General features: G+C 42.2%; 1 protein-coding gene across 7 annotated transcripts in view; it reads left to right on the top strand.

The window, feature by feature from the left end:
* The window catches only part of FRMD4A (FERM domain containing 4A), a 527110-nt gene that overhangs the window by 384959 nt on the left and 115009 nt on the right, over positions 1–27142 (top strand). For all 7 annotated transcript variants that reach the window (XM_068276150.1, XM_068276149.1, XM_068276145.1 and 4 more), the window contains exons 6-7: positions 2928–2984; positions 11507–11529. In XM_068276150.1, the coding sequence (XP_068132251.1) occupies positions 2928–2984; positions 11507–11529 (80 nt within the window). The remainder of the gene's footprint in view (positions 1–2927; positions 2985–11506; positions 11530–27142) is intronic.

The following is a 27142-nucleotide window of genomic DNA, read 5'->3' as shown; positions in this document are numbered from 1 at the left end:
TATGGAGTGTTAGAGTACTGTGTGTGTTTTCTTTGTCTGTATAGATAGATGAACAAGATAGTCTGGCCATATGTAGACATATCATTCAGCATTAATAATGAATTATTCCACTATATGTATTGCCCAGTTTAGCATCAGCCATAAATATCATGGCTTTTTTATCCTTTACTATTTGCTACTTTTTGGAATAATGTCACTTGTTCAAAACTTTGCATAATACATAGGGGCTTATTTTTAAACAAATGCATTCTGTGCATGGATTGCTAATTTATTTTGCAATGCTTTCAAACATCTTGTTTGCCAGTTATTTAGTGCTACAATTATTAAAGGGCACAGAGAACAGGTAAGAGAAGAGGAATTCTTCCTGGCAACCCAGACAGACAGAGGGAAGAAGTACCATAATACCCCCAAACAAGTAGTGTAAGAGTGCTGAGCAGAAGTCCTATAACTTGCACTGATTTCACCCAAAAAGTTTGATATGTGCCATGTGACTATGAGCAACATTGTAAGCATGCATTTCTAATGTGCTATTGAGATGCCCTGGGGCTAAAAAATGCTGCTTAGTTTGCTTTAAAAGGAAATAAATATGGCAGCCTCCATATCCATCTCAGTTAAAGTGTCTTTTACATGTCTTTAGCTAGTATAGGAAACTTCAGATGTTTGCTTTCATATTGTGGTATGAATACACCGCCTTATAATCAAGTCAGAATCTTTGGTTCTTCATGCAGAATGTAATTAGTGATTTAAAGTAAAGAATGTTCATGAGAAACATAACTCTATATTATACATTGCAGAGAGTCACTCTAGCTCGGGTGACAGACTGCATAAGGTGTGAGTAGATGGAGATTAATTTTCATAGCGGTTCTCAACTAAGGTATAGCGTTCACATTTACCACAGTGGCATTGTGGCCAACCCTCCCGCAGCTCAGCACTCGAGTCTCTCACGTTCAGTTCTCTTCCTGAACACTATCTGTGTGAAGTCTGTATGTTCTCCTTGGGTTTTCTTCAGTCTCCTCCCACATCCTAAAGACCTACTGGTTACCTACTGGTGAGTTATTGTCTATCGATGTTCTAACATCTTGTAAGCAAACAGGATTGAAGTCTGACGAAGGCTGCACACTGAAAGCTTATTCTTATTCTTTTACGGTAGCCAGTTAATGGTATCATCCTGATTCAAAATTTCTTGCTTTTACTGATGGCTAACACGGTACAACACCCTACTGCTACTACTTATCTTCCCCAAGGAACTGATCCTAGGCTATTGCTATGGTAGCAGACTACGACATACTATACACACCCATACTAGGGTAACTTGCTGAATGACCTTAAATGGCCACTACTCTCCTTTGTGTTGCCCGTGCCTTTGGAATCTTTCAGGAAAGATAAATCCATTCAAAAGTGACAAACAATATACCGATATACTTCGCTATTATTTTTAACTGGCATAGGCTTCTTGAGCACTTCTTGTTTTGTATATAGCAGGATCCTGTATAAGGGATGGGACTGTAATTTTATGGTGGATACTAGTCACTGAAGAATCGCATACCTCTAATCCTATATAGCAATCCTAGTTCGGCTGGCACACCAGTAATAATAATCAAGCAGTTTTATTGTATGCACAACATGACAATTGTTTCGGGGCCACGGCGGGTCCCCTTTATCAGATAAAGTGCAGACATGCCGTGGCCCCGAAACAATTGTCATGTTGTGCATACAATAAAACTGCTTGATTATTATTACTGGTGTGCCAGCCGAACTAGGATTGCTGTTATTGGATCGATGTTGCTTCTGCATCAAGGCTGAGCACCCAACATCCACGGCAAGGTGTGCCTATCCACAACTAGATACTGCATCTAATCCTATATAGGTGGTGAAGAATGCCAGGAGCATTTGGCAATTACTCAGTAGTACAAACACCGTGGTCAGTACACAAATAGACAATTCAAAGAGATTACAGTTTAATGAGCAAACTGTTAGTCCTGACTCCTGACAATTGTTTTGGGTTTACAAAGGGTCCCTGTTTTCAAGGCACAAAGAAACAGTGTATCAAGTGTATGAATGCAAACGTATACAACGCTAATTTTATATAATGAATATATGTTTACACTGATACACTTGATACACTTTTTCTTTGTGCCTTGAAAACGGTCCATTTTGGTAGAGATAGTTTGTTGATTAAACTGTAATCTCTTTGAATCTCCTATTGTGTGCTGATCACTGTGTTGCTGTGGTGGTAAGTAGATTCCTTTGAGCTTGCCTATTTGTTTAGAATTTGGAAATGCTAATAAAAATATATATACCGTAATTTTCCAGTATGAGAAGGTGCTTCATGTATATAACTATAGGTGGGTATGTAAGCACCTGACTGACCTCATGGTGTGCCAACCACAAAAGTCTGAGAGCTATGGAGTAGGCTGACCTTCTTCTATTGCCCAAACTGATGATACTCTACTGATCTATCAATGTGTAATTTATAGCTGTCTGAAGGCTTATTAACATAGTATATCTGAAAGAAACATATAACCCAAATTCCAGCTGCTGTATTGCTGTGTAATATATCAGGCTGTCTCTGTACAGTATATGTGTTTAGGATGTTGAAAAAAGTTTGGCTTATTCTTTTTACTCTGTTGATCCTTCCTTTACTTTGTGCTGGACGCTGTAACGCTTTCCTTTAGTCTGTGAATATATAAATGTTAATCATTGGGATGTTCTGGCTGGCAGATTCCGTGCTGAAAAGTAAAGTTTATTGTAACCCCCTCTCTGATTTAGTGGATCTAAGCAGAGTAGCATTCCATGTCACAAAGTAATAGAAGTCTTTGAAGTGCAGCCACAGGAGGAGTGGAGCTCTGCTGCACGCTACTTTCTACTGCTCGGAGCAGCTAGTTCTCTGCAGACTCACAACATCTTTTTCTCTTTGCATTCTGCAGGAATTGATAGATGTTGACAGCGAGGTGGTTTTTGAACTGGCAGCATACATCCTTCAGGTAAGAAACTTTTCCTCAGTCTCTCAGATGCTGATAACGAGGAAGCTTAAAGTGGATAATCAGAGCAAAACCTTTGTCCTGTGAATTATATACACAAAGCATGGATTCAAGTCAGCAATCTGACATTGATTATGACAGTGTAACATGTCTTTCTTCAGTATCCAGCTGTTGTATAGAATGTGTAGGCTGTTCTGCTCTTTCCTAACAAAAGCGTACATATTTACACATCATTCAGTCCATAAATTGTACACTCTGAAATGGCGTGTAACATGATGAGATAAACATGTGAATGTACAGTCCCAATCCTGCTTAGTTTAGGAATCCAGGTCTCTGTAGGTGCTCACTGATGATACAATCTTGATTGTACAATCTTACCACTTCTATCTAAGAATTACATAAAGTATCCGCTATAAGTATATTCACTCAGTTTACATTTCTACTACCAGGGACGGATCTAGACCAAGTTGCGCCTGGGGAAAGGTCAGGTTTTTGTGCCCAAGGGTCAGGTTTTGGCACCTAAACTGCCATACATTTTGCCGCCTTTTTAAGTATTCAACAAACTGCGCCTGGGGCAAGAGACCTGACTGCCCAGATCCGTCCCTGTCTACTACACAGATTTGGTAAGGTTGTACAATCAAGATTTTATTATGGGCACCTTCAATGTTCTGCAGACACTTCCTGCTTTAGCTCTTGAGCACGAGCAGCAAATCTAAACCATACAAATCCATCCCATAATCTCAAGTATTTTTCTCCTTGGTCCTGCTAAACATAACCTATTTTGGTTCCTGGACGTAGAAACTACGTCCAGGAACCATGCGCGCTACCGCGGCCTATCGCGCGCATGCACGCGTGCTCCCGGCCCGCGGTTCGTTAGCCAGGCATTCAGTGTATCGGGCTATGGTGCCCGATCACTGATTCCTCTCCCCCGCTGAAAAAGCGACAGCTTCTCTCGGAAGCTTCGCTTTTTCTGGCTGTAACGTACCCCATACTTCGGTCTAAGCATGTGTTACGCTTAGAGTGACGTCATGTAAACAACCTCATGGCCGCCATCTTGTGGCCAAAAAGTAAAATTACAACTAAAAGTAAAAAAATTAAATTCAAACACACATTTACATTATAAATCACATGTTTACATCTCACCCTCCCAAAACTACCCAAATAAAATGTTTAATATAAAAAAAAACAACATTACAATAAAAAAAAAATGTAAATATTTACATAAGGGTCTAAACTTTTTAAATATCAATGTAAAGATGAAATACTTCTATATATTTTAAACTTGTAAATAGTGATAGATGCAAAACGGAAAAAATGCACCTTTATTTCCAAATAAAATATTGTCGCCATACATTGTGATAGAGATATAATTTTAACGGTGTAATAACCGGGACATATGGGCAAATACAATATGTGAGTTTTAATTATGGAGGCATGTATTATTTTAAAACTATAATGGCTGAAAACTGAGAAATAATGATTTTTTTTCAGTTTTTTTCTTATTCTTCCTGTTAAAATACATTAACAGTAAAGTGGCTCTTAGCAAAATGTACCCCCCAAAGAAAGCTTAATTGGTGGCGGAAAAAAGAAGATATAGATCAGTTCATTGTAATAAGTAGTGATAAAGTTATAGGCTAATGAATGGGAGGTGAACATTTCTCAAGTGAAAACGACGGAACGCGAATGGGTTAAGGTAAACTACATATGCTCGTGTCATATAAGAGATGTTGGGCCTGATCCAATTCACTTTTTCACCTAAGTTTTCTCCTAGACGATATTTTCACATCTTATCAATAAAAGGTATTTTAAGCCACCAGCATGCAAGAAAATACTCCAAATAATTTTGAGAGTACATTTTCATCTACTTTTTGGAATTTGTTTATTCGCAGAGTGCTGAAAAGTTATTTTAAGCAAAACATAAATAATTAACCCCTAGGAGAAAACTTCGGAGAAAAAGTGAATTGGATCAGGACCATTGACTTTTATCTGCAACTATTTATTAGGTAGTTACTACTAATGTTATCCAGTGCAGCTGCTGGTAATTGTGGCACATTATTAATCCCATGTTTGTATAGCACTTTTCTCCTACTAGACTCAAAGAGATTGAGAGGCAGCCACCACAGCGCATTCAATATTCAGTAGCAGTGTTAGAGAATCTCGCCCAAGAACTCCTTACTGAATCGGTGCTGGCTCACTGAAATAGGAAGAGCTGAGATTTGAGCCCTGGTCTCCTATGTCAGAGGCAGAGGCCACTATCCAGCCACAGCACAACATTACAGCTGCAGCAACAAGTTGCTCTAGTGTGCCATGGTTGTTGCATCTGACAACATTAGTAGCAAAGACTTAGAAAGTTATCCAAGGGACTAGTTGAAGCTACTTACATGGCCCATACTGTAAGCTTAACTGGCTTCCACTGAGAACTGCCTAACAGAACATGGTAGGGACTTTACGCTGTTAAGTTAAAAAAACCAATTGTTCTGCGTTAAGTTCTGCAACACAAGATAAACAGGTAAAATAAATAAATAGAAATTGATACATCCATTTCATATCAGTGTCAGTTTTGTGCAAGGATGACATTTTATTGTTTCTCAATCTCCCAAATCTGTTCCCGATATGAATGTTTTCAGCTGGAAAATGAAAACATTTTGCTGACCAAGGCTACAGCCCAGATATCCAAAAATGAAAACTCGTTAAAAAAAGAACTATTTCATGTTCAGTGTGACAAGATGTGACAAGTTAATGTGGCTTAAAACTAAAAGCAAATAAACTGTCATCCCATCATGAAGCAGCCCTTTACTGTAGTCCAGGTGGCACAGCAGGGAATGCAGGGATATAGCTGTACAGAACAGTCATGCCATTCAGCATAAGACAGTGGCAGTATACTGCAATAACATAAAACCAGCTCATAGAACTGCACTGCCAGTAAAATCAGGACTTGTGGACAAAATGAACAATTTTTGGTTTGTATTAACTCACTTTAGAGTCATTCCGCTATATAGACACACTTATAAATTCTGTAGTCTAAAAGCTATTGCTTCCATGATGGTCCTTATCATAAGACCCCCTTTCATAACACTAGCATGAAGGAATCCAGAGGAAGGTTCATCTCAGTATAATATCCCCCTACACAAATCTATTCCAGCCATACATCAGACATCAAATCCCCACAACTCACAGAGGGTCACACGGTTAGACTGCCGTTGTTTCACAAAAATGCAAAGTATCTTCAGAAGTAAAATGTTACTAAGTGGCATATGTGTTCTTTGCTTATTAAAGAGAGACATTATAATGAGATTGTTATACATCAGAGGCAAAGTCCACCTTGCAACTTACGGGGTTATACGTAGCACTAGATGAGACTATAAATTGGAGGCTAATAGCCCTGGATTTTCTGCATCATTAAACTTGAGGTTTCTGTGTATCAGTAGTGCTAGTGTTAATATTCAGCAGTGTTAATGTTTCAGTGATATTAAGAGTAGAGCGCTACCACTAAATCCACAGACTTCTCATGCGTTTAGTGGGCCTCTTCCAGACTATTCCATAAACACAAACTTATTGCAGGGCCATGGAAAGGTTCTTGTGTCACAACACAACAGAGCAGGAAATCTTCCTAAACATGAGAACATGTGCTCTTTGTCTGTCTAGAACTCTCACTTTATGTCGTGCTCCTACACATCCCATGACTCTTATGGAACTTCACACTCTATTATTTACTAGATTACCAAACAATCACTTGATATTTCCAAGCTTAATGGTGACCTGCTGTATACAATCTGCAGTCATCATATGCAATACAATTATGGAAATTAACCATTGCAACCTCTAATATTTGTAAGTTCTGAAAATATCAGTGATGCTTGACACTAAACTCAAAATATTCTGCCTTTTTTATGCTCCTTTTTTATGTTTTCTCTGGAATTTTATATCATTAATGTTGGGCTAAGTATACAGTTTATTCCCAGGATATGTTCATATTGTACATATGTTAATTTATTTATAAAAATCAGAATTGCAATTAAAGCAGCGTGAATGGAGCACTTATATACACATGGGTGCCGAACTATAAGGTCAGAGCACAGTCTCATGTATGACCACACTACACAGATACAGACATAGTTCCTATTAGCCCAGCAGAGGTATACATTCTTTGACTGAATTGATTTTACTTGGCATGTCCAGAGATCCGGAATCTTGATAATGTGTAAAAGATACAGCCAATCCATGACTTGACTGCCCATATACATCCAAGGATGGTGTCCAATCTGCCCCAAATCCTACATAAGGGCTTTCAATGAAACAGAGAGACAGCTCCGTTCCACTCAAGAACTCTCACTTCCTGCACCCACACCTCCAGAACTTCTTCTAAAATATCAGTCTCTAAACTTCAAAATATTTCAGACCTCTTTGGTAATGGTTCAAGATTGCAGCAGTGTTTTTAATGTCCAGTTAAAGCTGAAAATTAGACAATCGAATTTAGCCAGCACTATAAATGATATGTGAAAGACTTTGATATTTGGCAGCTCTCTTCCTTGTGCCTATCGAGGGTCAAATATAAGCTTCCTATAGCTGTCAGTGAAACAAATCAAGCCCTGGGAAAAAAATCTGCTATTGAAAGGATGCCAATGAATAGAAGCTAGACGGGAATGTAAAACATTGTGAAATGGCAAGCTACTGTCACTTTGTAGCTGTGCCTTGGTACAGTGAATTCACAGTTTTCTTTCAGTTATTATTTTGCTGCTCTTCAGAAGCCCCACAGAGCAGACAACAAACAGTTGCTTCCTTTAAAAAACATAGCAGTGGCTTTACATTCTGCCAAAAGAAATGAAGGCAACGATAAGTTTTATAACGGCATGAAAACAAAGAGAACGAGGACTGTAGAAAGTGGTTTAAAAAGCTTGTTTCTCCAAGTGATCATAATCAGGATTGGATACAAATACCATAAGTAGGTTATTCTAGGGAAATTGTGTTCAACAATGTGAGCAGTCACCAAAATGGAGAGGCACTCTCTTTCCAGGTCATCCAGCATCTACAAAATCAGGCCAATAAAGTCAACAAAATCCTCAAACACTAAAACATAAGGCCGGGATAATTCCTTTTTTTTTGTATAGCGCTTTTCTCCTGTTCGACTCAAAGCACTTGTGAGGCAGCCACTAGAGCGCACTCAGTAAGCAGTAGCAGTGTTAGGGAGTTTCGCCCAAAGAACTCCTTACTGAATAGGTGCTGGCTTACTGAACAGGCAGAGCCAAGATTCGAACCCAGGTCTCCAATCAATAAGTATTATACTTTAAGAACAAATATGGAAATCTTGATAGCATGAAAGGTAGCATATGGATGGGAAATCATATCAATTTGATTGGTTAAAATGACCATAGACACAAATGGGCATCTGACTGCAAATTTGCATTTCATCCACCCTTGGGTATGTCTTTTTGCTGACACTAACATAAACCTCAGCACACTGGGTACCTGTAGATTGTGAGTCCTCAGTGCTAGCTTATTTTTGTGCATTTTTGCTTTGGGTCCTGTGGTCACCTTTATAGGGCAGGATTTTTAGTTGCCGACGCCTCACAAAAAAAGGTAACATTTAAGCACTTCACTTCTGTTACTTATTATTATATGGCATATCTAGTTCTCTACCTGATAACTGGTGTTAAAGCTAACATTAACCATTATCCCTACTACAGACCACACACTAAGCTTTAACCCAAGACAGTTTCTAGGATATAGAGCTCCCAGGGCGAGGGTCTAAAAATTGCATAGATTTGGGCACACTATTGCAATGTGTTAGCCAGAGGTGCTCCCCAGTATCAGATAGCCCCCAGTATAGCTAGCCAGAGATGGTCCCCAGTATTAATTAGCCACTAGATGAAGCCCCCTAGCATAAGTAGCTACAGGAGCCCCCAATATTAGGTTATTGGATTCAGTTTAGGTAGCCACAAGTAGAGATGGCCCGAACGGTTCACCGGCGAACTTGTTCGCATGAATCTGTGGTTCGTGCTCACCACGAAACGCAAATTTGTGTTCGCATGTTCCCATAGACTTTAATAGGGCCGACTTTAACGGTTAATAGCTAAGCCCCATTACATGCTATAAACACCAAATTTGCAGGGTATGGAAATAGGGACAGTGGGTATAGGAGGAAAAACATTTTTTAAAAAGACCTTATAGTTTTTGAGAAAATGGATTTTAAAATTATCCTTCTGATTTTAAAATTCTTCTTGCTATTAACCGCTAAAGTCGGTGGGCGTTTATATTTCCCACGGTCAGAAGGAGAATTTTAAAAACCATTTTCTCAAAAACTATAAGGTCTTTTTGAAAAAAAAAATTTCTCTTGTAGTCACTTTCCCCCTCTACATACCCTGCAAATTTGGTGTTTCTAATATGAAAGGGGACTTTGCTATTAACCACTAAAGTCGGCAGGCATTTAATTTTCCCACGGTCAGAAGGAGAATTTTAAAATCCATTTTCTCAAAAACTTTAAGGTCTTTTAAAAAAAAAAAAATGTTTCCTCTTGTAGTCACTGACCCCCTCCAGGTGTTAGACCCCTTGAAACATCTTTTCCATCACTTTTGTGGTCAGAAACAGTGTTTGTATTTTTCAGTTCGCCTGCCCATTGGTTCCATGGTTCGCGCGAACACGAACTTTTGCGGAAGTTCGCGTTCGAGGTTCCGAACCCAAAATCGGAGGTTCAAGCCATCTGTAGTCATGAGAGCCTCCCCAGTATTAAGCATCCAGATGCAGCCTCCTTAGTATAAGATGCCTCACCAGTTTAGGTAGTCAGATAGCACTCCTGTGTAGGTAGCCAGAGATCCCCACCCTATAGGGAGCCAGAGAGTCCCCCTTTAGATAGCCAGAGTCCCCTTCCTTTAGGGAGCCAGAGAGCTTCCCCCCCCTCTTGCAGGGAGCCAGTGAGACCCCTATTTAGGATGCCAGGGAGACTACATGTAGGGAGCCAGTAAGACACCCTTTAAGTAGCCAGGGAGACAACCCCCCCTCCCCTGTAAGGAGCCATTGAACTTTTCCGTTCAGGTAGCCAGGTAGACCCCCTTTAGGTAGCCAGTGAGACCCCCTTTAGGTAGCCAGAGAATTGCCTCCCCTCCCTGTTAGGGAGCCATAGAGAACCCCCCCCCCCCCCCCATAGGTAACCAGAAACTTGCAGAGCGCAATGGGAAGATATGTAGACTCAACTGTTACAATAACACCCACCTGCTCAGTGTTGGAATGGGAGGTGGGAAAGCTGGAGAAATCCACGTGCTGGCCAAGCAGCAGTAATCAGGTGTAGCTGCTCACAGTGAAGACTTGCTGCAGGTTTCTATTGGGAGAGATAACACAGGGTTGTTGCTGCTTGGCCAGCAGGAGGATTTCCTCAGCTTTACCAGCTCCCAGTCCAACACTGCACCTGCTTGCCAGGTTCCACATGCGCTGCATATTCACTTCCTGGTCCTGGTCCTCAAAGTGTGGCACTGTTACCATTAGACAGGGACCCAAGACGAGGAAGTAAATATGCAGTGTGTGGATCCCGTGAAGGTGAGTAATGGGAATGCTCCTGCTGCGCTCTGCAAGTAACCATACCCCCCCCCCCTTTCGCCCCTTGAAATGCCCACGCCTTCCCATTTCTAGAAACAGGCCTGCTTGAACCTACACCTAATGCTGACTGATAACTAACACCTAATACTAACAACTGCTAACTTTAACCTTTCTTTCACACTAACTTTTTAACTTATCAGGCCCTTCAACCTCCTTAGTTATACCAGCCAATGAAAATTCTGCGATCTTATCATGTCTCTTTACTATGTTTGCCAGCCAAGGCCAAATATAAAAAACAAACAAACAAAAAAAAAACATATTTCCTGTGCATTTGTTCTATGGGAACATGGAACTGTACAGTCAGACCTTATACTGTTAAAGCAAAACAGTAAGCATAACCAAGGCAATTTAACTGAAGTTAAGATCAGCATAGAAAGACTTAGTTTCTTCCAGCCTCCCATAGTTTTTTAGATCCCTTTGTGTCCTCTGGGTTCCCTCCATTGTGCCGCTGCCCCCTCTGAAAAATCTGTGACTAGAACTCCAGTTGTGGGCTACTGCGCATGCGCATTCCCATCAGTGCTCCTCCTCAATTGCGCTCCCATCTCCAGGAGCGTTCTGCGCATGTGCGGTTCTTGAAATAATTGTACCACACATACGTAGAACACTCCTGGTGATGGGGCCATGATTGAAGAGGCGCAAGGACAGGACAGCGCTTGCACAGTAGCCCATGACTGGAGTTCTCGTCGCAGATCATTAGGAGGTAGCAGCGGCACAATGGAGGGGACCGGGAGGGAACCGAGGGACCTGACAAATTACAGGGGCCAGGAAGAAGCACCAGATAAGTAAAAATCTACATTTTTGGTCCAATTCAGGTGCGCTTTAATAGTTTTCCTCCTATGTCAAGTCGCTATGTATTTCATGTATAGCAAAATGAAAGATGACTATCTAGATCTTTAAATGAGAACGTTACAACTAATTTTCTTATTCTTTTATTTTAGGAAGCGAAAGGAGATTTCTCAAGGTACAGTCACATCTCATGATTATTTATTGCTGTACGAATATATTTATAGTAAGGAATGCTTTTTTGTGTAACTTTGTCTACATGTAAGGATAACTCACACTTTGCATATGATTGGTTTTTAAGCATTATCAGTTTCATTACAACTCAAAGTTCAAACCGCATATGATTCATGTATATGTCTAATTACAGTATATGCTTGTGAAATCAAATTGACCATGTCATGGACAGATGACTAAGATTTCATATGACATGACATTTGTATTATGTTTAGAGTAGACAACTGTCACATGTGTATGATAGGGATAGAATAAGGTCTCTGGCAGAAAGGGTCATGTTGATTGACTCTTCTGGTTATTTATTGATGTGATTTATAATAGTTTCCTTTTAGGCTAATGCCTAAGGGCTTTAGTTATCAAGGCAGGTGTGAAAAAACTGAAGCAAAAACAAGTAGTTGCTCTGAGCATCCAATTAAAACCTTAGTTTTGGTTACCAGCTGAAACATTATTAGGTGCTCTGTGCAGCTGCTGTACTCCTGCTCCAGGTCTTCACAAATCTGCCCCTTTGTTTCATATACTTGTTGCAAACTTACCACCATGGGCTTGTCTCTATTGTCTTCCTTCTTCCACAGTGCCCCCTACAGGCACTCAGAAATAAATGCAACATATGTAACTAAATATCAGTTCATGCAATTTATAACTGCTCTGCAAGGAACCCTTCTAATCTCACTTATATTCACATAAAACACAAAGAAACGTATACAGATGTACATTTGATGGGGGTATCTACTCATCGGCAGCAGCAATGAACAATAAGCAGCCATTAACCTTATTCATTAAAGTGTCTGAAGAGAGGGAGATGCTGTGTGGTCTATTAGATTCTGGCTTTCATGTTAGGCTCTTATTTTAGGATAAATTAGGCCCAGGGCCTCACATGACATCAGATGGGGATTGCCTTCTTGCCTGCAGTGTCCATTCATCAGTTATACTAAGTGGATCTGGTTACAGGCAAATCCAATTCTTTCCATCTCCATCCGTCCTCGGTGTCGGTGTGTGTAGGAGACTATAGTATAGGGCTGCAGAGTAAATAGAACAGAACACATTCAGAAATTGTGTATAATAACATATAATTATCATTAGATGCCTTCCACGTAATAACCTATCGTGCCTGTTTCCAATCATGGCGTATTTGGAGAGATCTGGCGTTTCTCCCACATGTGAACTGCAGTTGTTAGCGGCGGCTCAGCAATATCATATGTTGCAAAGCTTTTTCATCACTTAACCTTTTCATGTCTGATCAATCCTGAGAAAGACGTGGCTGAGGGGTGCCCAGCTGGTAATGATTTGAATATAATAATCTACAGGTCCTATTTCCTGCACTCTAAGGAGGAAAATCTGAGGGGTCCAACTGTGTTTCTCTTTCATTTTCATGGGCTCATATTTCATGTTGAAGCAAGGGAATTCTGCCATTTATATGACAGAAATTGCTACAGCTGTTCCTTTCATGAACTGTGAGAGATGGCAGTCTCACTAGATGTTCTGAGGACACATTAACCTGGCCAAGGCCCTGCTTATACTTCCAGAAGTACTTTATAGCCAGTCTGATTATGGGGGGATGACCCTTGGTCATTGGGAGTTATTCAAACTGGAGGCTTGCCTTTTTTATAAAGCTCCTGATTTTAGCAGAAAATGCTGCTTGGACTTCTCTGCAGAAATGTGCTATAAAAGATGGCACTTGGAGTATGTCCTAACGGTGGCGTAGTGGTTAGCACTCTCGCCTTGCAGCACTGGGTCCTCAGTTTGAATCCCAGCCAGAGCACTATCTGCAAGGAGTTTGTATGTTCTCCCCGTGTCTGTGTGGGTTTCCTGCAGGCACCCAAGTTTCCACCCACATCCCAAAAACATACAGATAAGTTAATTTGCTCCCCCCTAAATTGGCCCGAGACTACAATACCTACACTACATGATACATACATAGACATATGACGATGGTAGGGATTAGATTGTGAGCTCCTTTGAGGGACAGTTAGTGACAAGACAATATATATACTGTACAGCGCTGCGTAAGATGTTGGCGCTAAATAAATACTAAAAATAATAATAATAATAATGTAGTCTATGCATTGTGTAAATGAAGTACCAAATGTCGGTGCAGGGAGCAGGGATTCTCAGCCCATCTGCTAGGAGGGGCGTTAGTTATAGCAAACCTGGACTAAACATTTCTCCCCTTGGTCCACCTCTGGCGTATTTTACTAGCATAAATGATACAGATTTACTAGTGTATAGTGTCATTTTGCCTTGCTGGCCTGAGCTGCAGGATCTGCCATGTTTATGCCATTTGGCAGACTCTGCAGCGATATGGATAGAAGCTTGTTTTTATTAGAGGCCACAGAAGCATCAGACTGTCAGGCAATACTGTTAACATGCCAGAGCCTTATGGAGAAAGTCAAATACTCTTGGGAAAACAATGGTATATATCGTTGTTCCCCAAACCTGTCCTCAAGGCCCCCCAACAGTGCATGTTTTGTGGAAATCCACAGAGGGAGTTAATCAGCTCTGCTGAGACACTAATTACCCCACCTGTGAATGGTTGTGGTTTTTTGCAAAACATGTACTGTTGGTGGACCTGCCCTTGAGGACAGGGTTGGCGAACTATGGTATATGTGACACCTCCAGTGGTGTAGCAATAGGGGATGCAGAGGTTGCGACTGCATTGGGGCCTTCCTTCATATATCTTACTAGCTTGTTATTGGTGCTATGCTGATAATGAACACAACTATATGTGCATTGAATAGTGGTTACCCTTAACAAGCTTATTTTCTTACTCTGATTACACCTCTCTGCAACTGTCCTTGGTAGGTTTTGGGGCTCCATGTCAATTGAGTGCTTGGGGTCCCATGTAAAACTCGCTCCGGGACCCCAAGCTCTGTAGTTATGCCACTGCTGCATATCTCCTTTGAGAAGAATATTACCAGTATTAGTAGCTAAGTACAGTGGGGAAGCCTTGTGCACATCAGTAACCCTACTGACAAATTAGGAATGGGCAGATATTGAAAACTAGCATGTCTTTGTATTTATTTATTTTTTTGCTTTTCACACAAAGCGTACTGAGGAATTAATTCTGCTGCTATATATAGTGCATAGTAGAAGGTCAAAATGTTCACTATTAATTCCTATACATTAGTCATACAAAAGGTGAAAGTTGGTGTTAGGTTTCAGTAAGGGCAACAGTATGTCACATACAGTAGATGAGGGGTAATTAGTAGCTGCAACTAGCCCTAAATCCATTTTAATGGAAGTTGCCAGTGGGAGCAACCAGTCACTAGCATTGTTAACTAGTTGCAGCAATCAGTTGCTAATTCTAGTGAAAAGTCTAAGCAGCTAGTAGTATGATTAACGAGTAGTTTCTATGGTTTATCTCTTCCCCCATGAAGAGATGGACTAGTCCGAAACCTGCCAATTCTGTCAGATTTCTACCACCTACTGTAAGTGACTGCAACATAGCAGAAAAGTAATTTATGGCTCATTTTACTCTGGGAGAAACACACTTCTTATTTATATACGTTTACATGTATTCTAAATTTTACAATTTTTCGCCATAGTGCCCCTTTAACTTTTGTTCAGCTGACATATTATCTTTAGTCCTAAAGCAGGCGTAACTGCTGTTAGATGCCAGTTGTTTGGTTTTTCCTAGTGTATGCAGGCCTTGCCTTCAGTTTGAGTTGTAACTGTAAACACAAAATTCATACGTAGCAGAACAGAGCATGTTGGGTTTGACAAAACGGCAATGCAACACAAGCACCTGTTTTATGACCCTTTGGTGAACACAACCTTTATTGATATTATTATTTTTACATTTACAACTCAGTAGTGCACAATGCTATAAATAAGCATCATGTGGCTGATGATTCAGCTGGAATTATGGATTCTAATGAACCCAAATGCCATCATGCTGAAATGTCTGATCAGTTCAGGTGACAATCTAGTGACTATACAACACTTTACAGTCATACTTGTCCAGTGCAGTGGACAGTGCAATATTAGTATGCTGTTATTATGTCTTTCTTACTCTGTATGCACTATAATTAACTGGAAGAAATTAAAATTTGAAAAGCAAATAAGCCTCTCTGCTATCTGTGAAATTTGCTAGATGTTTACTGGTCTGACTATATCCCATTAGTGCCATGCTTTCACAATGACACTATGGCGTTTCTGTGAAAACCTGCTGCATCATTAGACTGACATGTCTTGGCAAGGCACTGTTCCTTCCTATTTTGTTTCTTACAGCAATCAGCTTCATGTATTCCGGTTGTAAAGGGGTTAAGAGAGTCAGCAGAGCAGGCCAGGAAATGTAATATGGCTTTAATCTTTCGGTTACATCTCATGCCATATGGGGTGGGGGATTTTTATGTTTCCCATAAGCAGACACACAAAAAGCCTTTTAAGGAAACCTGTGACTTTTGTTTAATAAGCAGTTGAATGAGATACCTGATTTTCTGGATTAATTGCTCAGTGAAATGTGATCCGCTAAAATGGATTGCTCAAAGTGAATGACTGCAGAAACAATAACCCAGACAGAATTGCCGCACTGTTTATAGGTACACAACCTGCAGCGTTTAACAAGGACGGCAGTGCATTCCACACTAGGTGCCGTTAGGTCACTGAAACCCATGACAGCAAATCAGAGCAGAGTTCAGCAGTTTATGCTGGCCGAAGGGCCATTATCTGGAAGCAATACAACTGATTTAAGCATTGCTTGTGACAACTCTGCCATGTGTGGCTCATTTTCCAGACATAACAAGCCTTTGCCAAAATCTCACAGACCAACAAGACACTCAACTATGTGAATCACACAGCAGTTGCCTCTTTTTACTTTTTTCCCTCATGCAAATCATCTGTATGTTGGCCAATGTTTCTCATGCAGCTCGGGGAAGTGTGACAGGATAGGAGTGGAAAGATGCTCTTCATTTCCTAGGGTTCCAATCCCATTTCTAAAGAAAGCTGGGTACCATGTGACATGTAAAGAAAAATACAATGGGATTGCAAAGGATGATGCTGAAAATATTATTAGAAGTAGTATTAGTAATATTATTATTATTTATATAGTGCTGCTGACATTTTCCTTAATGATTTACAGAGTAAATAGTCATGTCACTTTCTGTCCTTCAAAAGAGTTAAAATGTATTCCCTACCATGATCATGACACGGTGTGTCTTAAAGTGAACCTCCGGGCTAAAAATCAACTCAGCAGCACTGAAAAGGCCTGGTGTTTTTTTAACAGTTTCACAGCATCAGAACTTTGTTTCTCTTATCCAAGCCTCATTTTTAGCTGCACAGAAGAAAACTGCCCGGGTTTTTTCCCCCTGATGCTGTGCAAAGCATGATGGGATTTCTGATGTTGTTGCTCTCGTTCTGCTGTTTTGGTGCAAATTTTTTTTTTTTACATTTTGAATTTGACATTTGAAGCCTAGCGTGTGCAGCTGGGAGGGGTTATCAGGACACAGGACAGTTGGAACTGTGTCTCCTGCTCCTTGTAACCTCCTTTCAACCAAAAAGATGGCTGCCCCCATGACAAAGATGGCAGCCCCCATGAATCACAAACATTTGCCTGTTCTTTTAAAACAGGGTGGGTAAAAAAAATATATTGCCTATCTATTCTAATTAACATAACTAATGTAACTTAATGACAGTATGTTTGTTTAGGCTGAAGTTCCCCTTTAATGAGGACAGATTGGGGGGGTCACAGGGTTAAATACTTACCTGTTCTGGCATCATCCATCCAGGCAGGTGATTGCTCCACCTCCCTCTAAGAATGGGCCCTGGCAATTTTTTTTTCAAATTGCTGCCAGGGCTCTGGCCACAGCCACCTTTTTTGCCGTAGCCTGTCCCCAGCTCGGAAGCCACGGCCTAATTGGTGGCTGCCGAGCTGGGGGCAGGCCGCACCAACACAGGCGTAGATTTCTGTACAGCTTTGAAAGCGTTCGAAAACATGGCCATGACTGTACTGCCGAAGAGGAGTGCAGAGCATCACCTGTGACCCAAAGACACCTGGACTGGTAAGTTTTGAACCAAGTGACCCTCCCATCTATCCTCATTAAGACAGAGCCTGTCATGTCAGCTCTGTCATTTTTAACCTTAGATACTCTTAAAGGAACGTCATTGTTGAATTGTTGCACTATTTGGCTGCACAGCAGGGGCGTAGCAATAGGGGGTGCAGAGGTAGCCACCGCATCAGGGCCCTTGGGCCAAAGGGGCCCCGAAGGGCCCTCCCTCAATTACAGTATTAGCTCTCTATTCCTCCTGTGCTCATAAGAATCACGTCTATAGATACTTTGAATAGTAGGGATCATTAACAAACAGCTCCCCATCCCCTTCTTGCACCTCTGACACTGTAGTTGCCATTGGGAGGTTTTGGTGTTCCGTATCAATTGTTATGTATATAGTGCTTGGGGGGGCCCCATTGTAAAACTTGCATCGGGGCCCACAGCTCCTTAGCTACGCCACTGCTGCACAGTGTTTCACAGAGTGGTGTACCCCTCACCGTCTTTTCTTCTAAAAGACTAATGCCCTTTTTGTACTCATGTTACTGACCTGTTGCCAGTCAATCTAGTTCATTGTTAGATGCTCAGCCAGGTGTTTTATTTATGTATTTATATTATGCGTCTCTTTTATTCTTGCCTTTTTTTAAATGAGTTTCTGGCATGAAGCTGAGAATACATTTTTCCTTGAACATGAATATTTCTCAGTTTTAGCATTTGCTATATTATTTTTGAACCATTTTCACTTCACTATAAAGGTTACATGATTTGCAGTATTCATGCACATGCTATTTATGCAACTTTTTTATATATGATTATGGCTACAGACTAATACAAGCCAGTTTCTTACTGGTTGCCAGAAATTGTCTGTACTGCAGTTCATATCAGTGCATTTCTCCATCATCACCAGCAAATAAAAACAAGTGCAGCGACAACTGCAAGCATCTCTGGCATTGTGATCTGGTAGTGAAGAGACTGAAATGTGAGACATTATACTACTTGTTTACATAGCCAGGATTAGCTAGAGCATGTGCCAGTAAGTGCTGTGCGCCTGTTATAATAACACAACGGTTGTTTGGATTTTAAACAAAATAATTTCTTTAGTGTCTTTCACTGAGTAACTACCCATTTGTAACAAAAAATAAAGAAAAAACCATCAGAAGCGCATCATTAGCTAGTAAAGGACATAAGCAGAGCATGCAATGGCCCGTGCTCTGTAAAGTGAGGATAGTGAGGATATAGATACTCACCACAGTAGAGGGAAGTCACAGGATGCTCTAGAGCAGTGCTGTCCAACTTCGCGGGCATAGAGGGCCGTTTTTTTTCCAGGCCACATGGTGGAGGGCCGGCAGATCACCACCCATCCCCCCCGGGGGAAAAACAAAAACAAACTAGCAGCAGATTTCCCCACAAAATGCACTCAGATTGGCTGCAGATGTCCCCACAAAACACCGTCAGATTGGCAGCAGATTTCCCCACAAAATGCCCTCAGATTGGCTGCAGATGTCCCCACAAAATGCACTCAGATTGGCTGCAGATGTCCCCACAAAATGCTGTCAGATTGGCTGCAGATGTCCCCATAAAATGCTATCAGATTGGCTGCAGATGTTCCCACAAAATGCTGTCAGATTTGCTGCAGATGTTCCCACAAAATGCTGTCAGATTGGCTGCAGATGTCCCCACAAAATGCTCTCAGATTGGCTGCAGATGTCCCCACAAAACGCCGTCAGATTGGCTGCAGATGTCCCCACAAAATGCTGTCAGATTGGCTGCAGATGTCCCCACAAAATGCTGTCAGATTGGCTGCAGATGTCCCCACAAAATGCAGTCAGATTGGCTGCAGATGTACCCACAAAATGCTGTCAGATTGGCTGCAGATGTACCCACAAAATGCTGTCAGATCGGCTGCAGATGTACCCACAAAATGCACTCAGATTGGCTGCAGATGTCCCCACAAAACGCCGTCAGATTGGCTGCAGATGTCCCCACAAAATGCTGTCAGATTGGCTGCAGATGTCCCCACAAAATGCTGTCAGATTGGCTGCAGATGTCCCCACAAAATGCAGTCAGATTGGCTGCAGATGTACCCACAAAATGCTGTCAGATTGGCTGCAGATGTACCCACAAAATGCTGTCAGATCGGCTGCAGATGTACCCACAAAATGCACTCAGATTGGCTGCAGATGTCCCCACAAAACGCCGTCAGATTGGCTGCAGATTTCCCCACAAAATGTACTCAGATCGGCTGCAGAATTCCCCACAAAATGCTCTCAGATCGGCTGCAGATTTACCCACAAAACGCCGTCAGATTGGCTGCAGATGTCCTCATAAAATGCACTCAGATCGGCTGCAAATGTCCCCACAAAATGCACTCAGATTGGCTGCAGATGTCCCCACAAAATGCACTCAGATCGGCTGCAGATGTCCCCACAAAATGCACTCAGATCGGCTGCAGATGTCCCCACAAAATGCTCTCAGATCGGCTGCAGATTTACCCACAAAACGCCGTCAGATTGGCTGCTATAATGTAATATTTCCAGCCCCCCTCCGCTCCGCTCCCCTCCCCTCGTTCCCCCATGCTGCTGCCGCCGCCTCACCTCTCAGATCGGACCGGGCAGGAGATAGCAACCAGCCACACCAGCGTACGGCAGCCGCGCGGCGAATTTAAATGCAGGAAGTGACATCATCGGTCAAGTCCAGCATTTAAAGTCTGCCGTGCGCCAGTGTGGCTGGTTCCTTCCTATCTCCTGCCCGCCGCCGATCTGAGAGGTGAGGCGGCAGCAGCAAGGGAAAACGAGGGGAGGGGAGCGGAGGGGGGCTATAAATATTACATTATAGCCGAGGAATGGGGGAAACTGTTTAAAAAAAAAAAGTCCCCTCAGCTCTGGGGACTTGGGGGCTAACATTGCCACAGCAGGGGGGCCGCAGCAGAAGGCCTGGCGGGCCGGATGCAGCCCACGGGCCGCCAGTTGGACAGCACTGCTCTAGAGGTTTCTCGATCTTCATTAAGCCCATCTGCTTCTCACCAGTACCTTCTTCTTTGCGGCTGTGCATTACCGTAATCTGTGCACGAGCGCAGCTGCACCGCACAGAAGCCTGTAGGGTTCGCGTCACTGCATTAGCATGGAGCCACTCGTATATATGGTGCAAAAAGCTGTGCACAAGCTGCTCAGATTCAAAATATTTCGAGAAGGCCAACAGAAGGCCAAAAATGTAGAGGGTGGTGCAAGAATGGGTGTCCACGAGCATCAGTAAAGCATTGCGGAGGTGTGGTTTGGGGTGGATTTTTGCACATAGGACTGGGAACAAGAATTGGATCAGTGTAAGTATAGACAGATAGTTACCCATCATGCAGTACCATCAAGGAGGCATTTGATCAGTCTCAAATTCATTCTGCAGCAAGACAATGGGCTATATTCTCTAAACTGTGGCAAGCAAAATAACATGCGGTAAGTCTTACCACATGATGAGTAGAGCATAATGTAATAAATGACATGCAAGGTATTATGTGCTACTCATCATGGTAAGACCTTACCCCAATAACCTCAATCATACAGCCAAAGATTTAAAGGGTTTTTGAAGTGGCTCTTCACATGACAAATGGGGCACAGAGGCATATTTCCACCTGATGGACATTCCTCCGTGTCCCCTCCTTGCCACCCTCAGCCGTCCTGCGCCGCGTTGCCCCACCCCATATCTACTGACAAATAACTTGTTGGTAGACTAATAGGGAAAGGGCGTCCCTAGCAGAGGCACTCCTGCGTAACGCCCCTTCACCTCCTCTCAGAGCCTTATCATTGACTTTCCCACACCTCTTCCACTCTTTTCTGCACTCTGTGGTCTCGGAGGAGAGTGCAGAGCTGCATCTGCAGTGTCGTGACCCCAGGGTCTCGATCAGGAAAACTAGAGAAAGGAGCAGTGGTAATAAGCGCTACCTTTTTTACTTTTATTAATGGTTCGGGTTTTCTTTAGAGAAATATGATAGGTAAAAATAAGTCTTGGAAGAGATGATATGGCCCACATAGAGACATGATCTCAAAATCTTTGAGTCTTTCTGGGATTAATTGAAGAGACTGCAGCAACTGACACAATCTAAATCCACAGAAGAATTGAAACCAGTTGTCATAGATGTTTAGAACAACACACAAACACATTCATGTATATTATATAGTAAGTTATGGATAGTTGACGGTTTTACAACCCTTCTTCTGGTTCCAGGACATGTATGTAGCAAAAATAAACAGTTTACATTAAATAGTAATTTGACTGTGTCCAGGTGCTATCCTTCTTATAATGTTTATGACGTTTAAATGTCTTGTTAATAAAACTTGCAGTTTTGCATTGCTCTGATTAGATTTCTTATGCGTCCTGTGATATTCATTTTATTTAGCACTGAGTCTAGCCAGCTCCATTTAACATTGTCGAAAGCTTTTTCTGCGTCAATCAACAACACAGCATAGTTTTTACAGGATTTGGGATAGGCTTTGACATAATCCTGCGCCAGGAGGAGCTTGCGTACATTGGAAACCGCTGACCTTTGTCTGATAAAACCTGACTGGTGTGGGGTCACCAATTTAGGCATTAGCTCCGCCAGGCGATCTGCCATGATTTTGGAAAGAATTTTAGAGTCCACGTTTATCAGAGAAATGGGGCGATACGAGTCTGGGGCTAGGGGGTCTTTCCCATGCTTGGGTAACAGCTTTATGTATGCCAGATTGGATGATGTTGGGTAGGTACCTGTTGCTAAAATATGATTGAATAATCGGGTCATTAAGGGGGCCAGGTCGGACCTCAGCATTTTATAGTATTCAACGGACAAGCCATCGGGGCCGGGTGCTTTGTGATTTGACAGGTGCTTTATTGTGTTTAGTACCTCTGTTGTTGTAATTTCAGCATTTATAAATTCTAATTCTTCCTCATTTAGTTTTGGAAGATTCAGACTGTCTAGCTTCTCGTAACCTGTTGAGAGTCTGGTCTGAGAATCCCCCTCCTGGTAGAGGTTTTGATAGTAAGTTTTGAAGGTGTTGTTTATTATTTTGTGATCATATGTTATCTGGCCGGACTCAGTGCGGATACCTGGTATAACAGCATTTTGGTAGGGGGGCTTAGATAAACGTGCCAGCATTGTGCCCATTTTGTTTCCAAATTTATGGAAATATAGATTTTTATAGGTTTTCAGATATCTATCTCTATTTTTCAGACAGTTATCCATGTTGCCCCTGGCCCTCAACCATGTCATTTTATTTTCTGGGGATGGGGTATTCAGGAATGCTTTATGCGCCTCCCGGAGAAGTCCTACCGATTCAAGGTATTGTGTGTTGGACTGTTTCCTCCTCCGTGCCACATAACTGATTATCCTACCCCTCATTATTGGTTTAGATGCCTCCCAGTACAGTGCAATATTATGAGAATGTTCTGCATTGTTCTCCTGGTATTCCCAGAACCACTGCTGAAGCAGCGCCTTAAACCCCTCATCCTCATAGAGATAAGCTGGGAATTTCCACAAGATGTCTGTTCCCCTCGGTAACATGGGGATTAGCCTTAATTGTATTGGCGCGTGATCAGAGATCAAAAGGTCTAGGATATCAACTGATTCGATTTGGTGCAGCATTGTTGGGGTTATAAAAAAGTAATCCAAGCGGGACCAGACATCATGCGGGGGTGAATAAAACGTGTACTGGGGCTCGTCTGGGTGAAGGATCCTCCAGCAATCCATCAAATTTATCTCTGAGATGTAATCAGACAATATCTTTGATTTAGCCTTTGAGCAAGCGCTTATTAAATTTGTGCCTGACCTGTCCTCTCTTACATGCATCAGTGAATTGAAGTCCCCCCCTTGTGTTACCCTGACTGGATTTGTAGATATTGTGTTGGTAAGGAGACTTGTAAAAAATTGTCTGTCTTCTACCGTGGGGGCGTATACACTCATAATGTCATATTCTTCACATTGGACTCGCGGTCGGATCCTCACCCATCTGCCTTCTCCATCATTGCTATATTCTAAGATTTCTCCCTGAAAATGTTTATGGATTAGGATTAATACCCCAGATTTCCTCCCCTGTGCCGGTGAGCCATAAACCTGGCCAACCCATGATTTTTTCATATATAGAAATTGCTCCTGCGAGAGGTGGGTCTCCTGAAGAAGAGCTATCTCTGTGCGCAGTTTTTTTAGGTGTCTAAGTATTATCGAGCGTTTACATGATGACCTAAGCCCTTTTACATTCCAGGATGTGATCCTAATAGCCATTCCCCCCCCCCCCCCCCGGGTCTGGTGTACCAACTGCGAGTCCACACATAATAATCAACCATGTTAAACCACATACGATAAGAGCTGACCAAAAACTCCCTCCCCCTCCCCTAAACCCCCAACTATGCTGCAGACCAAGATCCCTCAACTTGACACTTCTGTCATGACGTTCAGCTCCTAGCAAGCCACGATATATATCATGGAACATGTCGTGCTGGGGCCGAAAGAAATTTGTGAGGATCATGGAGTGTGCTTTGCAGATCCATGTGGTAAAATGAACCAAAAAACAAAACTTTGCAACACAACTTCTCTTCTTCCCTGGAAGCAGATTCATCTCCCTACCGTTTACAAGATGGCGTTAACCCCATTTGCCCGCCCAAACCCACCCCAAGAATAATAAGAGAGGATATTATAACACACTTTGTGACATATGAGTTTAACCATTTTGGTAACTTAGTGATTCTAAACAAACCGTCTATTGTACAGCCATGCTGTGTGTGCAGTGCCCCCATAAAAGATTCAACATATCAACTTAGCTGCACGGCTGATTCAGTCTGGGTCGTGAGGAGGAGATGCAACTTTGTATGAGTTAAGAAATTTCATGGCATCTTTGGGTGAGCGAAAGATGTGCTGTTGTTCAGCTTCATCCGTTATAGATAGTATAGCTGGGTATTGGAGAGCAAATTTTAACTTCAGATGGATGCACTTTGCGCAAGCTGGGTTGAACTCCTGTCGTTGTTTTGATATCTCTGCCGAGTAATCATTAAACAGTTGAACTGTAGATCCTTGAAAGATTAGTGGACGCTCTAGTGCTCTGTATGCTCTGAGTATGGCCGTTTTGTCGGCAAAGTCCAGATACCGTGTCATAACCATGCGTGGGGGTCGTTTGTCGTTGGCGTTACGTGGAGGACCCACTCTGTGAGCCCTTTCCACTTTGTAGCCCTTTTTCAGCCCCAACAGCTTTGGTAGGGACGATGCTGCGAATTCATGCAGGGCCTGTGCTTGCAGTGACTCAGGGAGACCCACCATTCTTAAGTTATTTCGTCTAGATCTGTTCTCCAGGTCTTGCAATTTGGCGCGCAGTTGCTTATTTTCCTCTGCTTGCTCTTTTGCTTTAGTTTCTGTAGTGGCTTGAAAGTCTTCTAAGCTTTGGATTCGGGTCTCTGCCTGATCAAGCCTGGTGTCATGCTTTTGGATCTGTCTCTGTATGTCGCGGAGGGAGCGGTCGAGCGCTGCCTGTATTGCTGAGTGGAGCTCTGGTTTAAGGGTCTTGACTACCTCAGCCGCTATTAATTTATAGTCTACTATATGTGGCAACCGCTCACCTCCCGTTTGTAGGTCATCCCCAGCTTCCGAGTCCTCTTGCAGCTGATCATTCTCCCAGACTGGTGAGCCTTCTCCGCTGTCAGCGTGCGAAGGAGAGCTGCCGGGCGCCATCTTGCCTTCTTCTTCCTCCCCGCCTTCGGGGTTTCTCTTGCGGCCGGATCGCATTACATAGCGATCCATGGTGGATGTCAAATGGAGCGGGTGAGCGTCCTCTCTCTAGCCGCCGCAGGATTAGAGGTGTGGGGGCACTTTAGCTGCGGTGTGGGCTGGTTTGGGGCAACGCGATCTGCGGAGCTCTCATTCGCCGCTGCTTACATCCAGGCGCCGGAACCGGAAGTCTCACAATTTTTGTTTTTATTACAGTCTACAAATGTGAAAATCATATTTTCCTTAACCAAATATGGCTGTCAGTGATCTGGTGCAGATGGACTGAGCCTGTCCATCTGTGACCATGGCAATGAGCTTTGGGCACAAAGGAATTTACCTGCACATTAACACGCATTAACCTAACATAACACATTAACATACCTTGGGAATAGTGATACTTCCTCCTTCCATGAAGGAGGAGGTATCAGAGAGCTGGAATGCGATGTGGAGTGGAGTGCAGCGGTCAGAGGCGGTGACAAGGGTGAGTTGATCCCCCCTGCCATGTTTTGCATGTATAAAAGTTTGGGTTCTGTTCAGAACGCCATTCTGAATTTGAATGATCATCACTATCTGTCAGTAGTATATGCATTACAAGCATTAGAGTGCTTCTTTTAAACTGTACTCAGTTAATACAGCTGTGACAGTGCTTGGATACTGGAAAACACAACCTTTTAGATTTAGATTGTAAGCTCCTCTGAGGAACAGGACTTGCTCATTGTACTCTGTGAAGTGCTATGGAAGGTATGAATGGTGTATAAAGGATATCATGTTAATAACTTCTGAGCAGATATTCACAAAAGCATTTAGGAAAGTTGAACAATATAGGAATTGTTTATGCTCGCATCATGCGGGAAATGAGTTAGGTCATCGGAAGCTAGTGTGGGGGAGTGAGTTCTGGTAGCAGCTGTAATGGCTGTGTTCATAGAACACTGGACTGCAGCTGTCAGCTATCTAGCTGCTTGTATCTACGCACAGCACAGAGCCCACACATCTATGGTTACGTCTCACACTTTACTTTCAGCTTCCTCTATCTTGGCTGAAGGAAATCAAAAGCTAAATAATCATTTGGGATTTTCACATTTTTTAAAAAATCAGATGTCATTTGCAAAAAGCTTTGAAGCATGGCAATGTAAAAGTTGTTACAAATTGTTACAAATTAGGAAATGCACAAAGCAGATCTTCCAAAACCTTTCTTGTATATCCAGGCAGCACAGGCGTAGGCATGTCAATTATGTATACCTTATTTCTCCAGAAATGCAATGAAGCAAGCGGAACAGCTAATTCAGTGAAAATGTTAAAGCTGTTTCCTTGTTTGATATCCATAGTCTGGCCTAACTGCACCAGAACTTTTAATTTTGGTTTTGGATACAGTGGAAACAATTTAGAGTTGACATTTCCCCATTAATTAAATCTTTCTTCTTGACCAGCCTATCTGAAAAAAACGCACTTTAAGCAAGCATTTTTTGTCTTCATTTGATATCAAAATACAACTTTTTAATTAATAATACAACACCATTAGGTACTGTGAAGATGGACTTGGTTAAGAAGTTCAGCTGTGATTTTATCATGAGTTTCAGTGTAGGCTAATGACAGGTCAGATGTAGTTTTCTGCTGCTTGCTCACTTTTTCCAGATGCACATAGACATTTGCTTTCATTTTTAGGCTAAAGTCAGAAAGTGACCTGGGCTTTGTACTCTGTGTATACAGGCCCTTATAGTACTCCTGAGAGCTGGTGCTAAGGAAAATCACGTGGACAAATTGCATAGTCAGCGTTATCAAAGTGATTTATTGGCTGATGTTTCTGACAGCAATGCCATTACTGCCAGTTCATACTTCAAGTATTGACAGCTCATAAGGAG

Source organism: Hyperolius riggenbachi, chromosome 3 (genome assembly GCF_040937935.1).
Source record: "Hyperolius riggenbachi isolate aHypRig1 chromosome 3, aHypRig1.pri, whole genome shotgun sequence".
NCBI lineage: Eukaryota > Metazoa > Chordata > Amphibia > Anura > Hyperoliidae > Hyperolius > Hyperolius riggenbachi.
The sequence above is the reverse complement of the archived record's forward strand: the minus strand, read 5'-3'. Positions and strand labels throughout refer to the sequence as shown.